The sequence below is a fragment of the Cricetulus griseus genome, chromosome 8 (assembly GCF_003668045.3).
Source record: "Cricetulus griseus strain 17A/GY chromosome 8, alternate assembly CriGri-PICRH-1.0, whole genome shotgun sequence".
Lineage (NCBI taxonomy): Eukaryota > Metazoa > Chordata > Mammalia > Rodentia > Cricetidae > Cricetulus > Cricetulus griseus.
Window position 1 is genome coordinate 29,002,081 of NC_048601.1, and position 18,884 is coordinate 29,020,964.

The 18,884-nt window shown below is 45.4% G+C and overlaps 2 protein-coding genes across 6 annotated transcripts in view; one reads left to right on the top strand and one right to left on the bottom strand.

Moving 5' to 3' along the window:
• Ift122 (intraflagellar transport 122) overlaps positions 1-7,764 on the bottom strand; it is a 69,203-nt gene extending 61,439 nt beyond the window's left edge. For 2 of the 4 annotated variants that reach the window (XM_027429183.2, XM_027429184.2), the window contains exon 1: positions 7,576-7,764. In XM_027429183.2, coding sequence (XP_027284984.1) covers positions 7,576-7,616 — 41 coding nt within the window. In that variant the 5' untranslated portion in view covers positions 7,617-7,764. The remainder of the gene's footprint in view (positions 1-7,575) is intronic. The other 2 variants (XM_027429185.2, XM_027429186.2) reach the window with 2 other exon arrangements.
• A 158-nt stretch (positions 7,765-7,922) lies between these two features.
• Mbd4 (methyl-CpG binding domain 4, DNA glycosylase) lies at positions 7,923-18,749 on the top strand. 2 transcript variants are annotated; one of them, XM_027429180.2, is made up of 8 exons: positions 7,923-8,199; positions 10,327-10,548; positions 11,287-12,119; positions 15,200-15,274; positions 15,366-15,500; positions 16,130-16,279; positions 16,637-16,740; positions 18,221-18,749. In XM_027429180.2, exons 1-8 carry the CDS (start codon positions 8,114-8,116, stop codon positions 18,296-18,298), a joined length of 1,683 nt encoding a protein of 560 aa, XP_027284981.1. In that variant the 5' UTR covers positions 7,923-8,113; the 3' UTR covers positions 18,299-18,749. The 2 variants fall into 2 exon arrangements, with proteins under 2 accessions (XP_027284981.1, XP_027284983.1); XM_027429182.2 differs by lacking the exon at positions 7,923-8,199 and adding an exon at positions 8,304-8,739.
• Positions 18,750-18,884: the final 135 nt, after the last annotated feature.

Consider the following 18,884-nt stretch of genomic DNA (forward strand, 5'->3'; position numbering starts at 1 on the left):
TAACAGATGTATGTTACCAAATTCTTTACATGGATTCCAGGGATCAAACTCAGATCATTAGGCTCGTGTAGCGAGCACCTTTATCTGTAAAGCATCTGACCAGCCCTTATTTGATTATTTGTTCGTTTTGTTTTGTTTTTTGAGACATAGATCTGTCTACACATATCCCTGGCTGACCTGGTGCTAGCTATTTAGCTCAAATTGGCCTCAAACTCCAGGCAATCCTCACGTCTCAGACTCTGAATTAAAGGCAGACATGCAACAATGCACCTAGCTTTACACCCTTGGCCTCTGAATACTCCCCTTCTATACCTCTGGAGTGAGTACCCTTTCTATGTGTCTGTCTACTTAAGATTCCACCCACGACATCATACATCACAGGCTACTGACTCTTGGATGATTCCTTGAATAAAAACTCTTTACACTTACTAACAATTGAGAGCTGTGACAGAGAAAGCTTATGTTACCCCACAGGCGCATACCATAGCACAATGGAGCACACAGGACAGGCCCACTGAGGAAACTGAAGGATACATAGACACTGTCTTCTGTTGCACAGCTGGCTGATGGGCTTCCCAGCTTAGCATACTGCATAGAATTAAATCCTGGCCCATGTTCTACATTGTCCTTCTTCACTGCTACATGGTAGCAGGCCTGGGCTTCTTCCTTGTTTCAAATGTCCTTGACATGTTTCACTTTCAAAGAAGCAAGTAGTAGACTGAAAAGCAGAGAGGAGCTCAGACCAGGAAAGCTCACCTATCTGAATTTCATTTTTTAAAAAAAGATTTACTTATCACGTACACAGTGTTCTGTCAACATGTATGCCTGCATGACAGAAGGGAAAATCCAGATCTCATTATAGATGGTAGTGAGCCCCCATGTGGTTGCTGGGAATTGAACTCAGGACCTCTAGAACAGTCGGTGCTTTTAACCACTGAGCCATCTCTCCAGCCCCTGAATTTCACTCTTACCTATAAAGTGTGGTAGAGAGCTACTCTCCTAACAACAAGGGTCTTGGGCCAGCCTTGTATAAAGTGCCTGGCATCTGTGTATCTTTATGAGGAGACATTAGCTTGGAATGGATTTGCACCTTTCATCTAGTCCTTGCTGTGGCTCCCTTTCCCTCCTGTATACATGCAATCTAGCCATAATGATTCTTAGACCTCTTTTCCAAGAGCTATCTGTGGGTGAATTAGTTTTATTCATGTTTGTCTTGTTTGTTTGTGGGGGCAGGGTCTTCTTACTCTGGTCCAGGCTGACCTAGAACCCTTATAGCCTAGACTAGCCTTGAACTTAAGTGCTCCCCCTCCCAAATGCTGGGATACAGACATGAACCCCCTCACCTGGCGTTTTTGCTGCTGTCTTTGAAACAGTCTCACACAGCTCAGTCTGCTCCCAAACTCGATGCGAAGCTCAAGTAGCTCAGGATGACCTTGAACTTCTTTTTCTTTTTTTTAGATTTATTTATTTATTTTATGTATATAAGAGTCTATATACATGTACAACTTTATGCCAGAAGAGGACATCAGACCTCACTGTAGATGGCTGTGAGTCATCATGTGGTTGCTGGGAATTGAACTCAGGACCTCTGGAAGAGCAGTCAGTGCTCTTAATCACTGAGCCACCACTCCTGGCTTCAAATCATTTTTATTATTTATTTATTTATTCATTTGGGGAGGCATGAAAATGCCATGGTTCATTTGTGGTCAGAGGACAAGTAGCAGGAGTTGGTTCTCTCCTATCATGTTGGTCCCAGGGATGAGTTCATCTGACTCACCAGCAAGCACCTTTACCTACTCAGCCACTCAAGTTAAGGGTCTCATTTGGGCTAAGTCTAAACAATCCTCTCAGATGGGAAGGTTCACTTTCTGGATGCCCTAAAATGTGCTTTCTTAAATTACAGCATATACATCTAATTTCTGATTAAGAGTCACCCAACATGGGTGCTGGGAACCAAACATAGGGCCACTGGGAGGAAGAGCAGCAATTGTTCTGCCTGACTTGCTCCGTTTTCACTCCTGCTGCACTCGGAATCCAAACAACCCAGCTTCACTCTCAAGCATTGTCTTCTGAACCTGACTATTTCATACTATGCCTCCTTAATACAGCCATCTGCAGCTCCAGGGGCAATGACCAAGTTTTACAAGTTCTAAATACTAACCATAACAGGCAACCTGCCAGGATTTTATGTTTAGACCCCTCCCTCAGGCTTTAATGATATTACGACATCACAGAATCCCCAAATTGGAAAGCACTCAGACTTTCACCCAGCCAACACCTCACCCAGGGCAACACCTCACCCAGGGCAAATGTTCTTTCCACACAGCCATCTAGCCTCAGCCGGCACACTCCAGGGCCACACTTCCTGTCCACTGACAGTCTATGCTACCACGGCAGGCTCTTTCCCAACTCTTCTTTGAAAAAGATAAACTTTCAAACCTACATGATGAGATTTCACTGCTGAGAGATGAGAGGTGAGCCCTGCCAACTGTCCTCTACATACTGAAGTCCCAAGGTGCTCTTCAAACCCATCACAAGCCACACATGCTACCCTGCTTACTGATTGGTTTTTTGTTTGTTTGTTGTGCTTAGATGAAATTCAAGGCTTGCCTCCACTTTTTTTTGAGACAAACATTCTACTAGAGTGGCAATCTCGTAGTCTTAGCCTCCTGAGTAGCAGCCATTTGGAATCTTTTTTTTTTTTTCTTTTTAGTTCTAGTTAGGGAACAAGCTTATTTCAAGTCCCTTCTCCCTCTCCCTCCCCTCACCCCAACCCTCCTCCCCCACCCCATACACCCACCGCTCCCGCCATTTGCAATCTTAGACAAATTATGTATCACTTCATTAAATTTTTAGTGTTGTTCTAAGAATCCTGGACCTCACACATTCTGGGCAAGCTCTCTACCAGTGAACCATACCCCCAGCTTCCTCAATCAATCTCAATACTAGCTAGCCTCCCTAGAATAAAATGGGCTAGCCTAAAAGGGCATTGTGATTGAGATGAACCTAGAGCAACATATTTAAGGTAGAAAGAAAATAGGAGTTCAGAAAAAAAAATAAGAGAAAATTTAAAGGCTTGGAGATAGCTCAATGGGTAAAGCACTTACTGTGCAAGCAAGCATGAGGCCCTGAGCGTGGGTCCCCACTATTCCATGTAAAACCTGGGCATGACAAGTCAGACTTGTGGCCCCACCAATGGAGATGTGGAAACAGGCAGATCCTGGGGATGGATGGCTAGCCAGTCTAGCTTAAATGGTTAGCTTCAAAGTCTGTGATGAAACTTTGTATCAAAAGCAAAAAAACAAAACATAACAACAAAAACAGTTGGGGGCTGGAGAGATAACTCAGCATTTAAGAGCACTTACTACTCTTGTAGAAGACATGAGTGGCCAGCATGTGAATTCACAGTTGTCTGTAACTCCAGTTATAGGAAACCTGATGCCCTCTTCTGGCCTCTGCAGGTGCCAGGCACTTAGGTAGTGCACAGACATACATGTGGCCACAACAGCCATATACATAACATAGAAAGTAAATAATAAATAATAAGGTGGACAAAAATAGACAAAGATACCCAGTGTCACCCTCTAACCTCATGTGCACACATCTGTATACACATGTGCACACACACACTACACACATGAAGAAAGACAGAGAGCAAGGGAGGGAGGGAGGGAGGGAGGGAGGGAGGGAGGGAAGATCAGTTGAGGATGATCTTCGGTAGGAAAATGGAGTCTTTGGCTAAGCTCCAAAACACAAGTCTAAATGTTAGCAAGCCTAGAAGGAAGGAGGCCAGGGAACCACCCAGCAAAATGCACAATTTGACATGAAAGAGGTGACCGTGGGTTTACGAGGAGAAGAGTGACAGAATCACAGCAGCAGGTCTTGAGTGAGTTCTGCTGCTGGGTCAAAGACAGACCAGAAGCAAAAGTGCAGAGCAGGAGCCCATGCTGGCTGGAGGGCAAGTCAAAGGCATCTGGGATTGGTGGATCTACTACCTAGGTGTTAGTTTTGTTGTTTTGTTCCATTCCACCAGCCTGCACATGTAGACATCATCAGGCTGCAGGCCTACAGAACCTCTGCACCTCCTGTTCTATTAGATGGTTTTGCAGTCTTCATTGGTCGTTCATTCACTTGGTTATTCACTCATGCTTACACACATCTATTCACCAAATAGTAACAGGCTCCAGAAACATTTGGAAATAAGATATAGCCATTGCTTTTACAAGGTTTGTAGACTTCTGGGATAAACAGATTAAAACATAACTCTCACACCCAACAGACTCTAAGTACCACAAGAGCAGAATGAACCAAATTCTGTGCCAGGGGTTGAGAACAGAGCAGATCAGGCTGCATTTGACCAGCAAATGTTTTGTTTGGCCCACATGGTGTTTTACTTTGTTTTTTCTAATTAGGTGCCAACATTTAAAAATTAGGACATTTCACATTTAAAACGCAGATTCCTAGCTTCTGGTAAAAATAGGAAGATCTGCACACACCAGGCCAAATTCCTACGCAGTGGTAATTGGCAGGAGCAGAGCAGCAGCTGCCCCTCTCATGCAGACTGTAAGCCTTCCAGTTTGCCATAGTCCTTGCCACTCCCTATTGCTCTCTGACACAGAAGCCAAATGCTTGGTTGCCAGTTATTGCCAGCTTGTACTGTGGGTGCTCTTTTTTTGTTTGTTTGGTTTTGTTTTCTGAGAAAGCCACTAAAGGGTCTCATTATGTAGTCCTGGCTATGCTAGAACTCACGCTGTAGACCAGGCTGGTCTCGAACTCAGAGATCCACCTACCTCTGCCTCCTGAGTGCTAGATTAAAGGTGTGTGCCACCACCACCCCTGGCTGTGAGTGCTCTTATACTAGAGTGAAGAGAAAAGTAATAAAGCTATGCAATTACCCAGCACTGCTGAGGTTCAGGCAGGAGAACCAGAAACCCAGGCCCAGTCTGGAATACATGAGACCCTGTCTCAAAAAAGTAAGACCAAAACCATGCTTAATGTTTAAATTTTATTTATTGGGGCCATGTGTACTATGGAGAGCTTCTGGAGGTTAGAGGGACAACTAGCAGGAGTAGGTTCTCTCCTTCACTGCAGGAGCTCTAGGGATCAAACTCGGGTCATTAGGCTTGGCAGCAAGCACCTTCAACTGCTGAGCATCCTACTGCTCACCACCAAAAAGGGTTTTATTAAAATGAAAGGTACTAGCAAAGTGACACAGTTCAAGTAGGGTGCAGGAGAATGTCCTGCAAGCAATAGAAATTCCTTACATTTAAGTACGGCCTATTCACACTACTTGCAGGTAGAGGCTGAAACAACTGGCTTTGAAATAGGGCCAGCTGAGCTAGCTCCCCCTTGCACACACTTACCTACCCTCTCTAGACTTCTGTTTCCTCACTGTAAATGGAGGTAATTATAGTACCTCCCTCAGAGCCGCTGTGAAGAGGCAATAGGTAAAGGACACAAAGTTCTTAGGCAATGTCTGGAACAACTCAGCATTAGCTGTTACTTGTGCAAGTTTCTCCAAAGCGAGCCTTGAGGGGTATTTAGGATCTCAGTGTCATACACAGAAAGGCCTCGGGACAGACAGAGTAGTGTGAAGATGAACAGACCACCTAGGAAGATTCAGGCTGAGAACTAGTCAATAAGCCAGAATTTCCCAAAATGTGTTCTTGGCTGATGAATTTTGGTGACAAAATAGAGCAGACATCAGACAGCATTGAATTATTAAGATGGCAAAGTTCTTCTACTGTCATTTTCTTTTATAAAACATTTTTTACTATTCATTTATTTATTTTGGTTTTCGAGACAAGGTTTCTCTGTGTAGCCCTACTTGTCCTGGAACTTACACTGTAGACCAGGCTGGCCCCAACTCACAGAGATTCTCCTGCCCCTGCCTCCTGGGGTTTAAAGGTGTGCACTACTATGCCCAGCCATTTTTTACTATTTATGTGTAACTGTGTGTGTACACATGCCATGGCACTGGTGTGGTGGTGGGAGGGCAACTTTGTGCAGCTGGTTCTCTCCTTCAACCAGATTCTGTCACGGGGCAGCCAGTGCCTCTCAATCCATTTTCCCAATCCAGTTTCTTTTTTCTTTTTTTTTTTGAAACAGGGTCTCATAGAGCCCAGGTTGGCCTTAAACTATGTAGCTGAGAATGACCTTGAACTCCCAATCCTCCTGCTTCCTCCTCTAGAAGTGCTGGGATTACAGATTTGGGCCCAGCTTTCTTTCCATCCTTTATCAAACTATTTTTATAAGCCTGTGTGCCCATGTGTGCGTGCGTGCGTGGGTGTGTGCGTGCGTGCGTGTGTGTGTGTGTGTGTGTGTGTGTGTGTGTGTGTGTGTGTGTGTGTAAATGTGCGTGAATATACACATGTGTGTGCAGAGGACATCAGGTGTCCTCTTCCTCCCTTAACCTGGAGGCCCTGTCCCCCGCAGCTAAGCTGGTGGCTAGCAAACCCCATCAATTATCCTGTCTTGATTCCTCTCTGTAGCAGTATTACAGGCTTGGATAGGACTACACCTGGCTTTTTTTATATTAGGTGCTGGGGTCAGAACTCTGGTCCTCAAGCTTGTGCAGGAAGTACTTGCTCTAAACTTTACTAAGCCTTTTTTTTTTTTTCAAGCTTTTTTTTTTTTTTTAAGATTTATTTATTATGTATACAGTGTTCTGCCTGCATGTTGCCAGCAGGCCAGAGGAGGGCACCAGATCTCATTACAGATGGCTGTGAGCCACCATGTGGTTGCTGGGAATTGAACTCTGGACCTTTGGAAAAACAAAGCAGTGCTCTTAACCTGAGCCATCTCTCCAGCCCCTTTTTCAAGCTTTCTAATCAGGAGAATGTCTTTATTTGATGCTCATCTTACATGTCTCTCTGACCTTTCGTGGCAATGTCCAACTTGAGACACAGTAGGGCAAGTAGAAATGGTTCAGCTTAGGTGGAAACACTCCCTTTTAACTACCTAGATGCAAGTTACTCACACTGTTATGTTTGTTCTTGCTTAAATGTTTTAGTTATTGCACTTGGGACAAATGATATTGATTCTTCATGCATGGAGTAATTTTCTGCATAGAAAGCATGTTTAAATAAAAGTGAGGTAGGCTGAACATGGTGGTGCATTCCTTTAATCCCAGTGCTGGGGAGGCAGAAGCAGACAGGTCTCTGTGAGTTTAACGCCAGCTTGGCCAACACAGAGAGTTGCAGGCCAGCCAGAGCTTTAAGGTGAGACCTTGTCTCCAAAAAAAAAAAAGAGAGAGAGAGAGAGAGAAGAAATTTTAAAAATGTCAGGGAACCAAAATTTGGGCACTTGGAAGATGTATCAAAGGTTAGGAAGCTGAGAAACCCTGTGGTGGGTTGGAGAAGTCCGGAGGGATTAGGAGCAAGACTGGAGCGCTCCCGGAGACCGCCACCCTCGGATGATCCCCAAGCCCCCTCCAGGAATCTCGGTTTCTCTTTCCATTGAGGAGTCGGAGACGCAGCATCAAGAGTCCTCGGCCCAGGCCGCAGGCCCGTTGCCATGGCAACGCACCCGTTTCCCGCCGCCTCCCCCGCCATCCCGGAGCGTCCCGCTTCTCACCATTGCTCCACTTTGTCTCTCCACGTCAACACGGCCCTCATCGCTCCCCTCACGCTTCGGGCCCCTCCTCCCTGCCTCGACAGCAACAGTCTTCTCTCGGCAAACCACTTCGGCTACCTGCGCTACCCTTGGCAACGCACATGCGCAATGAACTGCGCGCGAGGGCGCAGAGCTCTAAGTGCGCATGTCCAAAGGGAGCCCGGCTTCGAGGCTGAAGCGGCGAGCGCGCGGGAGGGGGTGGGACGCAGGAGGCGGAAACGGAAGTCTGACACTCGCGATTGGTCAGGGAAGGTGGGTGGGGCGGGGCTGCTCGCCGGCGGAGGTTGTGATTGGCGGGGCCCTGGCCATGGCGGCCGTAGCTCAGGCGGCGGTGGCGGCGGCAGCGCGGCAGCGGCGGCGGGGGGAGAGCAGCTCCGGGGACCGACGGGTTCTCCTGCCGCTCTTTGGGTTCCACCCAGTGCTCTGAGCTGTGTTCAACTTCCACTCCGCCTCTCGGCCTGGAGCTGCAGCTGCGGCCCAGTGGACCACAGCGACAGGGATGGAGAGCCCACACCCCGGGGACGGCTCAGCCCCCTCCGTCACCCCTAGAGAAAACCTAGTTCCAGACCCGCCTTGGGACCTCTGGCAAGTTGTTAACCCCTCTCGAGTCGATCCTCAGTCTCACCATCTGTAGAATGGGAGCAGGGAAATCGCTTCTATGTGGGTCTTCTTTCCAACCCAAGGTGACAGACACATGGAGCTGTCGCCCCTGTGGGGACAATCTTGGGTGTACCCGTACCCGATTCCTTGGCCCAGTTGACTGGGGAGCTTGACTGGGCGGACAAGGGAGGTTTTGTGATACAAGCAGGTTAGCCCGGGTCGGGAGGGCTTAGGAAGAAGTGGGAGCAAAAGGTGCGTTCAGTGCCCCGGGGTACATCAAAAACAGCCATGTGGGAAGTCACAGAGGAAGCTACTGTTGTGTCGGGGCTAAAATGATGCACCTATTTGCATATCTCAAAACTTGACCGCTTAAAACAATTCTAAGGTCTGAGCATTTAACTAACTTGGTAGAGTGTTTACCTAGTATAAACGAAGCCGTGGGTTCGATCGGCAGCACCATATACCCGGGCTTGTTGGCGCAGGCCTGTGGAGTCAGGAGGATCAGAAGTTGAAGATGAGTCTCTGGTACGTGGTGGGTTCAAGGCCAGCCTGGGGTGCATAAGACCCTGTCTCAAAAGCAAACAATAGCAACGAAACCTTTTTTTAAGAATTATTCCTTCCTTTTTACAGATGGAGAAAGGGGATTTTGAGCTCCAAGTGCTTTCTCTTGGAAGCTCAGCTAATAATAAATAGCAGAGCTAGTTTTTCCACCCAGTGCGTTAATCTAAGGGTTTGTGGCGATTTCCCCCAGGTTTCAGGTGCCTTGTCTCTAAGATTCTTCTACCTGCTATTAACCCCAGACTCCATCAGAGTGCCGTGGTTCTGACTGTGGTCAGCCACTAGTTCTTGCTTGGTTTCCCTATTTATAGGAAACAGAGATGGGGTTAAATGGTCTCTCCAGAGACTCATTCACTTTTTTTTTTCTTGAGATTTATTTTTATTTGTGAGTGTCTTCATATCTGTACACGGGTGTTGGTGGAGACCAGAGGAAGGTGTCAGATTCGATGGAAATAGAATTGCAGGCTGTTAGGAGCTGCCTGATGTGGGTGCTGGGAACTGAGCTGGGGTTCTCTGGAATATGAGCTCTTAACCACTAAGCCATGTCTCCAGACCCTCACTCACCTTTTAAAATGTATATATAATTTAGTGATTAAAGCACACTGTACTCAAGGCTGGAGAGAGATGCTCTTCCATAGGACCTGGGTTTGGTTCTCAGCACCCACAGCCCAGTTCACAACCACCTATAACCCAGCTCCAGGGCTCTAGCCTCAGAGCATCTGCATGGACATGGTGCACACATATAAAGTCCTTTAAAGGGGGGATACACTGTACTGAAGGTTTTGTAGGGATTCCCCCGAACCCCCCATAATGAGAGCTACTAGGCTACAGTTCTGTAGGCCTGGGCTCTGGTATCAGTTCTGCAAGTGACTGGATTTCATTATCACACAATTTGTGAATAAGAATAACTAATGGGAATCGAGACCAAAAGATTTGGAAGTTCTTACCCTTTGGAAGTCATGTACCTTTTGGTGGGGGAGGGTCTACACTGTTTTATGAAAGTGGTAGCTATTGTTCCTCAAAAATGCACATGTATATGAAATGTTCCCCTCGCTTACTTGCAGGACAGAGGGTTGATCCATTTAAACAGTTCTGCTGATGTCAGGCGAATGCCAGCTGTTACCACAAACCTTTAGAGTAGCCATGGGTTGAATGATTACAAAAATAAAAAATTAGCGGGTACTTGAACTGTTAGTGTGCAGAGATTCCTTTCTTTTCTTTTTTTCTTTCTTTTTTTTAAACAGGGTTTCTTTGTGTAACTGCCCTGGCTGTCCTGGAACTCACTTTGTAGACCAGGCTGGCCTTGATCTGCCTGCCTTTGCCTCCTGAGTGCAGGGATTAAAGGCGTGTGCCACCAGTGCCGGTGAGTCCTAGCATTTAAGAACCCATGTTGGAGGACAAGACGCTGTCAGCCCAAGACTAGATCACTGACTTTAGTCTTATCTACCATGGTCTGAGTAGTTTATGTAGTCCTATACTGCCGTGGGTTGAAATTGAGTAAGCAGAGTAAAAGAAATTTTAAATGAGTTCACCACTTGGGCTTTGTTTTCCCAGTGAGGAGGATGTTGCCGTTGGACTGGAAAGAGTAGAAGATGAAAAGGAACTTGTGATCAGCAGTGAGTGTAGCTCCTTTCTCCAGGAACCTGCTACCTCTACTCTGTTTAGCGGTACTGCAGTGACAGAGTGCCACGAGCCCATCAGAAGAGGATGGGAAAGAGTTGTGAAGCAAAGACTGTCTGGGAAAACTGCGGGAAGATATGATGTGTACTTTATCAGGTAAGCACTCACGGAATAAAAATACAGCCAATTGATTTTTGTCCGTCATAGGAAAGGTTCGTAAGAATCTTAGGTTTATGGCCTGGGGAATGGCTCAGGGGGTAAGGCATTTGCCAAGCAAGCATGAGGACCTGAGTTCAGATCCCCAGAACCCATCAAAAAAGCTGAATAGGTGTGGCAGCTGCCTGCAGTCCCAGCCCTCAGGGCCAGAGGAGGGGTCTTCAGGGAAAGCTGGCTAGCTAGACTAGCAGCAATTGGTGAGCTCTGGGTTCGGTGAGAAACACTGTCTCAGGTAAAGTGGAGAGTGAGCAAGGACACCTACTTTTAACAGGGACACATGAAAACACTCATATACACATGTGCACACGCCACACTCACACACATTTAAAAAAAAACTCATTATGAAACCACTATTCCTTCATTGTCACTGGTTGGTTTTATCAAGTGATTTGAGGACAGTCACATATACTTGTTGTTGACCCTTCGATCCATGCTCTAATGGTCCATTTGGATTTACGATACATGTTTGTATGTTGATTTTATATCGTCATAGAGGAATCTATTGAAAAGGGCCAATTATTACTTTTTGTTACTTTAAAATGGCAAGCATCTTTGGTGACATTTAGAAACTGTTAATTGGAAATCTGAAATGTGGTTCAGTTCTATTTAAAAGTCACTCCTATTAACTAGCATAATTTTCCTTTAATTTCTTTTTTTTTTTTTTTTTTTTTTTTTTAGCCCACAAGGACTGAAGTTCAGATCAAAACGTTCACTTGCTAATTATCTTCTCAAAAATGGAGAGACTCTCCTCAAGCTTGAAGATTTTGATTTTACTGAGCCATCAAAAGGGGGCATCAGGTCAGGTTATAAAGACCAAAGCTCAGCAGCTCTGACTTCCCAGCAACCAGAGAAAAGTGACAGTTCAAACCGGAATCTCAGGACACGAAGCAAGTGGAAAACAAATGTGTTGCCTCCACCAGGTGGTGATTCAGAGTTGCCAGGTAGCAGCAGTCTGTCTAACTCTGTTCTGCTATTGAAAGATGAACACATTCATGATGCTGACCCTGGAAAGATGAGGAAGCCCAAAAGAAGGGCAGCTGTTCGGAAAGGAATTGGAAGTGAGAAAACCAAGCAAAGGTGCAGGAAGAGCCTCTCAACGTCTGCTCAAAGTAACAGAAAAAGAGAGTCTGTGGATCGGAAAGCAGGCACTGAAAGTGAGCTGGTTCCACAGGAATGTCGGCCCAACAGGACCCTCTGCCCTGCCGATACCTGTGCAGGCCAGGAGGCTGTCAGCCTGGTGGCGGGAGAAAAGGGCCTAGGGAAGGAAAAGCCACCGAGTCCAGGACCAGATCTTCATTCCACACAAGTAACTTCTGGCATCACAAACAAATTACATTCAACTGAAGAAGCAGGCAATACGAAGTGTGAGCAGACTGTTTTAGAATTAGAGGAAATCAGACGGAAGGGAGACCAAGAGGGGGAGACACATTTGCATATCGACGTTTTTCAGGGCTCTGAAATGCCCAGCTGCTCACAAGCCAAGAAACTCTTCACTTCTGAGACATTTCGAGGTACTTGGCACATGAAAGTGCTGTTAACTCTGTGGTGACCAGTTTACCCTCCTGGAACTTGTTTTCCTTGCTTGGATGTAGTTGAGATAGGGAGTGTAGTGAAGAAGAGACAGGTGTCAAATATATTTTCCCAGTTGATCCCATTATCTGCCCCCTCTAAGTGGGCACAGGGTTTCAAGTATCCCAGGCTAGCCTGGATCTCACTGTGTAGCTGAAAATAACTGAAATTGTATCCTCTTGCCTCTGCCTCATGGGTGCTGGGATTAAAGGCATGTGCCACAATGCTACTTTTTTAATGCGATGCCAGGCATGGGATCCGGGGCCTAATGTGTGGTAGGCACGTGCTCTTATCAGCCAAGCCACACACCCATCTCCTAACTGATCTTTGAGCTGGCTGGTCATCAAGCCCTTAATTATGGCAGAGAGGGAATCAGCTGGCTACATCCAGGACGCCCAGCAAAGGAAGACTGGTGTGTCATGGCTGCTCCCACCTCACCTGGGCAGCAGCTGGGAGGTGGAGCTTTCCCCACTTGCCACCCTCTTTCTAGACAGCAATCTTAAGATTGTAAGGAAAATTAAATGGCTTCTCTGTGAAGACTGTAGGTTAGACTCCTTTTGTGCATAAACTGACCCAGAGTAGTCAGCACCCTCCCGCCCCTCCTGGACTGCTGATGTGCGACCCCCATTTAATTCCATCTACATCACAGTCCCTTTCTCTTCTGTTACATTCTGATGCTGCTCTAAAAGGCCTGGGAGCTCTCAATAATTCAAAAATATAATTGCTTACTTCATGTATTATTTGTATTGTGCTCTTCACACAGAGTCTAGGCCTTGGCAGTTTTGCCTATACAGTGCCTCAGTGAATAATAGATAAAAGATACGAACAGCTCTGGTTATTCATTATGCCATATGCTGTTATGGCATAATGAATAACTCCCTTAAAGAAGAATAGTAATTTTAATTTGACTGAGACTCCTTCAGGGAAACAGCCTGCACCAGGATAACTCTTGATTTCTGCTTCAGTCCCATTCATAATGGTGCATCTCTCTGTGCCTGGGATTGCTGTGTCTTTAACAGGAGATGGCCACATATAACTAAGGAATGATTAAGAATTCCTCAGTGTATGTCCTTTGAGTTCTTAAAGAAAGCATCGGGTTGTATTTACTGCTATTATAACAGGCTGGTTAAATATTAGAAGCATCCTCCCTTGACTAATGTGGATGTATTGAATTCATCCTGTATTGAAGTTTAGTTCTCTGTGTAAGAGGAACTACCTCAGGGTTACTAGGTGCTCAGTGGAACAATTGCTTGGCTAGAAGTATCAAACCAACAGGTAGTAAGGGAGGCTGGGTAGTTATGTGTAAGAACCTATAGTAAACATCAAGTTTCTATAAGATCAGCTTCCTTTGTTCTGTTTCAGAGTTTCTTCTGGGCTTGACCTGCCCAGACTAGAATAGCAAAAGACACTGACATCATTAGGAGACCTGGATATTTGTTGCAGTGTTTAGTCAACCTCCGTATCATTTTCTGGCAATTATTTAATTGCCTTAGTTTAATTTAAGCCTTAGTTTCTGAAAATTTAAGCAATAACCCTAACTAGTCCCATTTTTCACATCAAGACAAAAGAAATCAGCTCAGCAGTTAAGAGCACTTCCTGCTCTTGCAGAGGGCAGGAGTTCAGTTCCCAGCACCCATGTCATGTAGCTTCTAACTGCCTAAAACTCCAGCTCCAAGGGATCTGATGCCCTCCACTGACCTCCACAGGTGCCCACACATAAATTAAAAATAAAGAATATTATAAGGTAGCTGAGTTTTGTGTTACATATCTATAATCCCAGCACTTGGGAATTAGGTGTAGAAAGATGAGGAATTCAAGGACAGCTACATGGCAAGTTTAAGGCAAGCCTGGACTACATGAAACACTGTCTCAAAACAGTAACAAAATAGTAATAGTGCAGTAAAAATAAGTGAAAAAAGATGGTTTTACAATATGCAAATGTAAGTAAGATATTAGTAACGGATACTCAGAGGGTGTGAAGTATGACCATTTAAATAGATGACGGTTGTAGAAATTGAGAGGTCTGATAACATTGGTTAAGATTTTTATTTTGTATTGATGTGGGTGGCTGAGTGGGTGTGAATGCCTCATAGGTGTGGGTTCCCACAGAGGCCAAAAGAGGATCTTGGATCCCCTAACACTGGAGTTACAGGCAGTTGGTACTAGGAACTGAATTCTGGCCCTCTGAAGGACCAGCAAGTGCTCTGAACAGTAAACCATTTCTCTAGGCCCTTTTTATTTTTTGAGACAGAATCTTACTATGTAGCCCTGACTGGCCTTGAGCTTGTATCTGTTCCTCAGCCTCTCCTGTGTTCCACCCTTTTGCTAACTACAACTGTGGAACCTTTGAAAAGTGCATAAAATTATAGAAGAAAAAAAAAATTACCTCTTCTACCAACCACTATACCATCTGAATTCTATTCTCAGTGTCTTTATGTGTGTGTGCATACATACACATATAAATCCATGTTTATAAAATTGGGATCATATGTAGAATCTTGACTTTTTTCATTTAGAAATAAATGTCTGAGTTAGAGACCAGTCTGGTCTACAACAGCTAATTCCAAGACAGCCTCCAAAGCCACAGAGAAACCCTGTCTGGAACCCACCTCATCCCAAAAAGAAATATATGTCAGTGGGAAAGTATTCATGAAAGAGTGTCAGAAACATTTTAATGACCACACCATGCAATTGCATTAGGGTATTCATACTGTTTCAGTTTTTCCATACTGTGAGCTGGCCATGTAAACCAGAGTATCTGCAAAGGTGCGGGCTCTTGAGCTAGACTGCCTGGGTTTCCATCGCAGCTCTTATACTAGCTTGTAACCTGGAGCTTATTTAGGTTCTTTGTGCCTCAGTTTCCTTTTGTATAAAGTAGAGATAAAATGATGCCCAGCTGACAGGGTATTAGTAAAATTAGAGTAATTTTTGTAAGTGCTTTTTATGTAGCCCAGGCTAACCTCAAACTATTCTCCTGCCTCATGCTTCCATAAACCATAGATTCTCTAAATTTTCTTTTCAGAAGACAGCATCCCACGAACACAAGTAGAAAAAAGGAAAACAAGCCTGTATTTTTCCAGCAAGTACAACAAAGAAGGTGCTCACCCTTCCCCAGGCAGTATGGGGTGAGGTGGGGGGGATCAAAAATCTTTCATGAGTGCACCTTTGACACCCCTATGTTTTTGTAGCTCTCAGCCCCCCAAGACGGAAAGCCTTCAAGAAATGGACTCCTCCTCGGTCACCTTTTAATCTTGTTCAAGAAACACTTTTCCATGATCCATGGAAGCTCCTCATTGCAACTATATTTCTCAATCGGACCTCAGGTTTGTGGGTCATTGTCATCTGTGTCCTGGTGAGGAGGGAGAGAACCAAACTGGGTAAAAGGCCCAGGTTCAAGATCCGTTCTGAGTTTGTGACGTTGGACAAGCCCTCTTTCCCTTTCAGCCCGAAGAACTCTTCACCTGTGGGAATGTTAAAATGGATGACAGCCAACATCATTTTTAATACTGAGGGCCAGGTGGTCGTTGATTTTCTGCTTCTAGACTAGCTGTGATCATCAGTGAAGGAACAGATAATATTTTCCCATCCGTCTATCCTGCTTGGAAGCTCTCTGTGTTCACTGAATGCATATAGTGGTTACCTAGTGATCTAATGTTTTGAAAAGTGGGCCAGTTTCAGTATAATTTGGACCTGTAACCAAGTAGATGAAAGTGTTGGTATTTGTCTCTTAAGTGGCTACTGGTTCAGGTAATGATTTGACAGTAGCTAAACAAGCAAGGCTGGAGATGTAGGTCAGTGGGGCCCTTGCCCAGCATGCACAGCACCCCGATTCCATTCCCAGCACCACAAACACAGTAACAAGAAAGCTGCTGCCTGAAGTTCCTAGATGAGAAACTACCTAGACATGAAGTCAGCCCTTCCTAAGACATGTCTCCCATTGTTTGCTTCCCAGGCAAGATGGCCATCCCTGTGCTTTGGGAGTTTCTAGAGAAGTACCCTTCAGCTGAGGTGGCCCGAACTGCTGACTGGAGGGATGTCTCAGAACTTCTTAAGCCTCTTGGTCTCTATGATCTCCGTGCAAAAACCATTATCAAGTTTTCAGGTATGTTCCCCTAGTCCCAAAGGAAGAAGCAAATTGTACCCACTGAAGGCAGCCACACCTTAAATTTTAATGCCCTCAGATGCTCTATTAATTGAGGTCATTTAGCTCAAGCACCAAAGACATGTAAAACAGCCTGCTTGTCCCACACCACAGACTCCTGCTGACCCAAACCATAAATCTTTGCCCAACACTGAAGTAGCCATGTGCATAGAAGCAGGAAGTCATTTCCTCTGTCTACTTAGCAAAGCACAAGAGAATGGGTAGGAGGAGGCAGGTGATAAGGGTGCTGCCCCTTCACAAGTATAGGGAAGGTGACTTACTTGAGGCTGACCACATGTGTGGGGTGTGTCTCTTCAGATGAATATCTGACGAAGCAGTGGAGGTATCCAATTGAACTTCATGGGATTGGTAAATATGGCAACGACTCCTACCGGATTTTTTGTGTCAATGAGTGGAAGCAGGTAAGCCCACTGCTAGCCATAACATAGCCAGCACATTTGCCTCCAGGACAAAGTATTTCCACCAGTTTGCCTAGATGTATGAGACATGAGCCCTGTTGCAGTCCCAAGCAGAATTGCCCTCAGTTCAAGGAGCAGCAGGTTATGAACTGTAGGAGAGACTCCTCGGGTGCTGCCCAAGTCCCTTTGCTGTGGCCTCTGCTGACTTGAGCAGTCTGTCATTCCTGACCCTATTGCTGTCTTTTCCCACCCTTGTTCTGTGTCTAACACCGACAGGGATTCTTCCTGTTAAAAGGGGCCCCTAGAGCTGGGAAGAGATGGTTTACCTGGTAAAACTCTTTCCCTGAAGATGAAATTCAGATCCCAGAAATTACATAAAAGCCAGGCAGTGCCTGCCACACGAAACTGCAGTCCCGGCTGTGTGGGGCAGAAACAGGAGGGTGCCTAGAAGCTTCTGGGTAGCCCTGTCTAAGCTCATAGACCAGATAGCCTGGCCTGTGTGGTGAAGTTCCAGGCCGGTGAAAGACCATTTCTCAAACAAAATGTGGAGGGTAGACCAGGGACGTGGCTTAGGGAGTCAACATATTTGCTGCACGAGCCTGGCAGCCTGAGCTCCATCCCTGGAACCCACATAAGAGTGCCTCTAAAAAATTGTGCTCTGACCTTCATAGACATGCCTCAGAGGCACAACTAATAAAGTTGTAACTTTTTTCTGAAGGTAGAAGGTGCCTGAGTCCTCTGACCTCTCACATGCTCAGGCATTCGTGCCTGTACACATACCAAAAACAGGATTCTCCATAGGAGAGCAGATATTTGGACTCAGAGTGCCTAATTGTCAGGTTTCTCCTCCTATCTCAGACTGGAGTGTGGCATCTGGGTCCTAGTCAACTACCCATTCTATTTGTGCCCAGCACTGGTGCAGCCTGATGGCAGCCTGGCAGCTGGAGGCTATCCTGGCACCCCATCCTCTTGCCCTAACATATTAAATCACTGAGGTCTGGAGAAACCCAGGCTGAAGGGCCACAGTCCTCCTCCTTCACCACCAGAGCCATCCATTTATCCTCACAGGGTCTGTAACCTTCCAAAAGCTGGGTGCTAACACTTGCCTCATGTTGTCACTACCTTCTGCTCCTGGTCTGGGTTAGTTCTGAACTGGAAAATTCTTTGTAAACAACGCAGGATTTCTTGGGACTGGAAAGATGGCTCGGGGCTTAAGAGCACTGGCTGCTCTTCCAGAGCAATTCCCAGCAACCATCTGTAATGAGATCTGGTGCCCTCTTCTAGCCTGCAGGCAGACATACAGGCAGAACACTATATACTAAATAAATAAAACAATGCAGGATTTCTCTCACATAAGGTATAATTGTACAGTCATGGTTGCTACTGGGTTTAAGTTCCCTGTTTATGTCAGATACATTATTATAATAAACTACCTCACCAAACCTTTAAAAGTGTTTATGACTGACATGTTGCTTTCTTCCAGGTGCACCCTGAAGACCACAAGTTAAATAAATACCATGACTGGCTTTGGGAAAATCATGAAAAATTAAGTCTGTCTTAAAGGTGCCTTGTTTGAAGTTTGCTATGCATTGCTTTGTGCTTCCTTTTCTAAGATCCTCTGATGGACAGCGAGCTCCCTTCCCAGGCATGTAGATTTTTTCAGTTTGTGAGAAGTCCATGTGTGTCCTAAGCCTCTGCCACCAGTAGATCTTTGTCAGTGAGTGTTGTAGACATATTTTGAATTTGAAAAGGTAACTGTTGGGTAATGGTCCTAAAAGTGTGTTGTTTTTCCAGTGATGAACAGTGCATTGGTGCTCAGCACCAGTTATCAGCATTCCTGCTGAAGAAAGATTAAACATGTATTCTCTTTCTGTACAAAGTGAATCTAGGGTGTACAATTGTCACATGAGGAAAGAACCTGCCATTCTTATGGATATCGCTGCGTTATAATTTAAGTAGTGAGGCATTTACCTTAGAAAGAAATCACCAAATAAAAACTTAATTGACCAACACATAGTAGTACACACCTGTAATCCCAGCACTCTGGAGACTGAGGAGGAGAATGGAAAGTTGAGGGCTAGACTGTACTACATTAAGAGAGACTCTGTCTCAAAAAACAAACAGGGCAGGGAAGTGGCTTAGTAAAT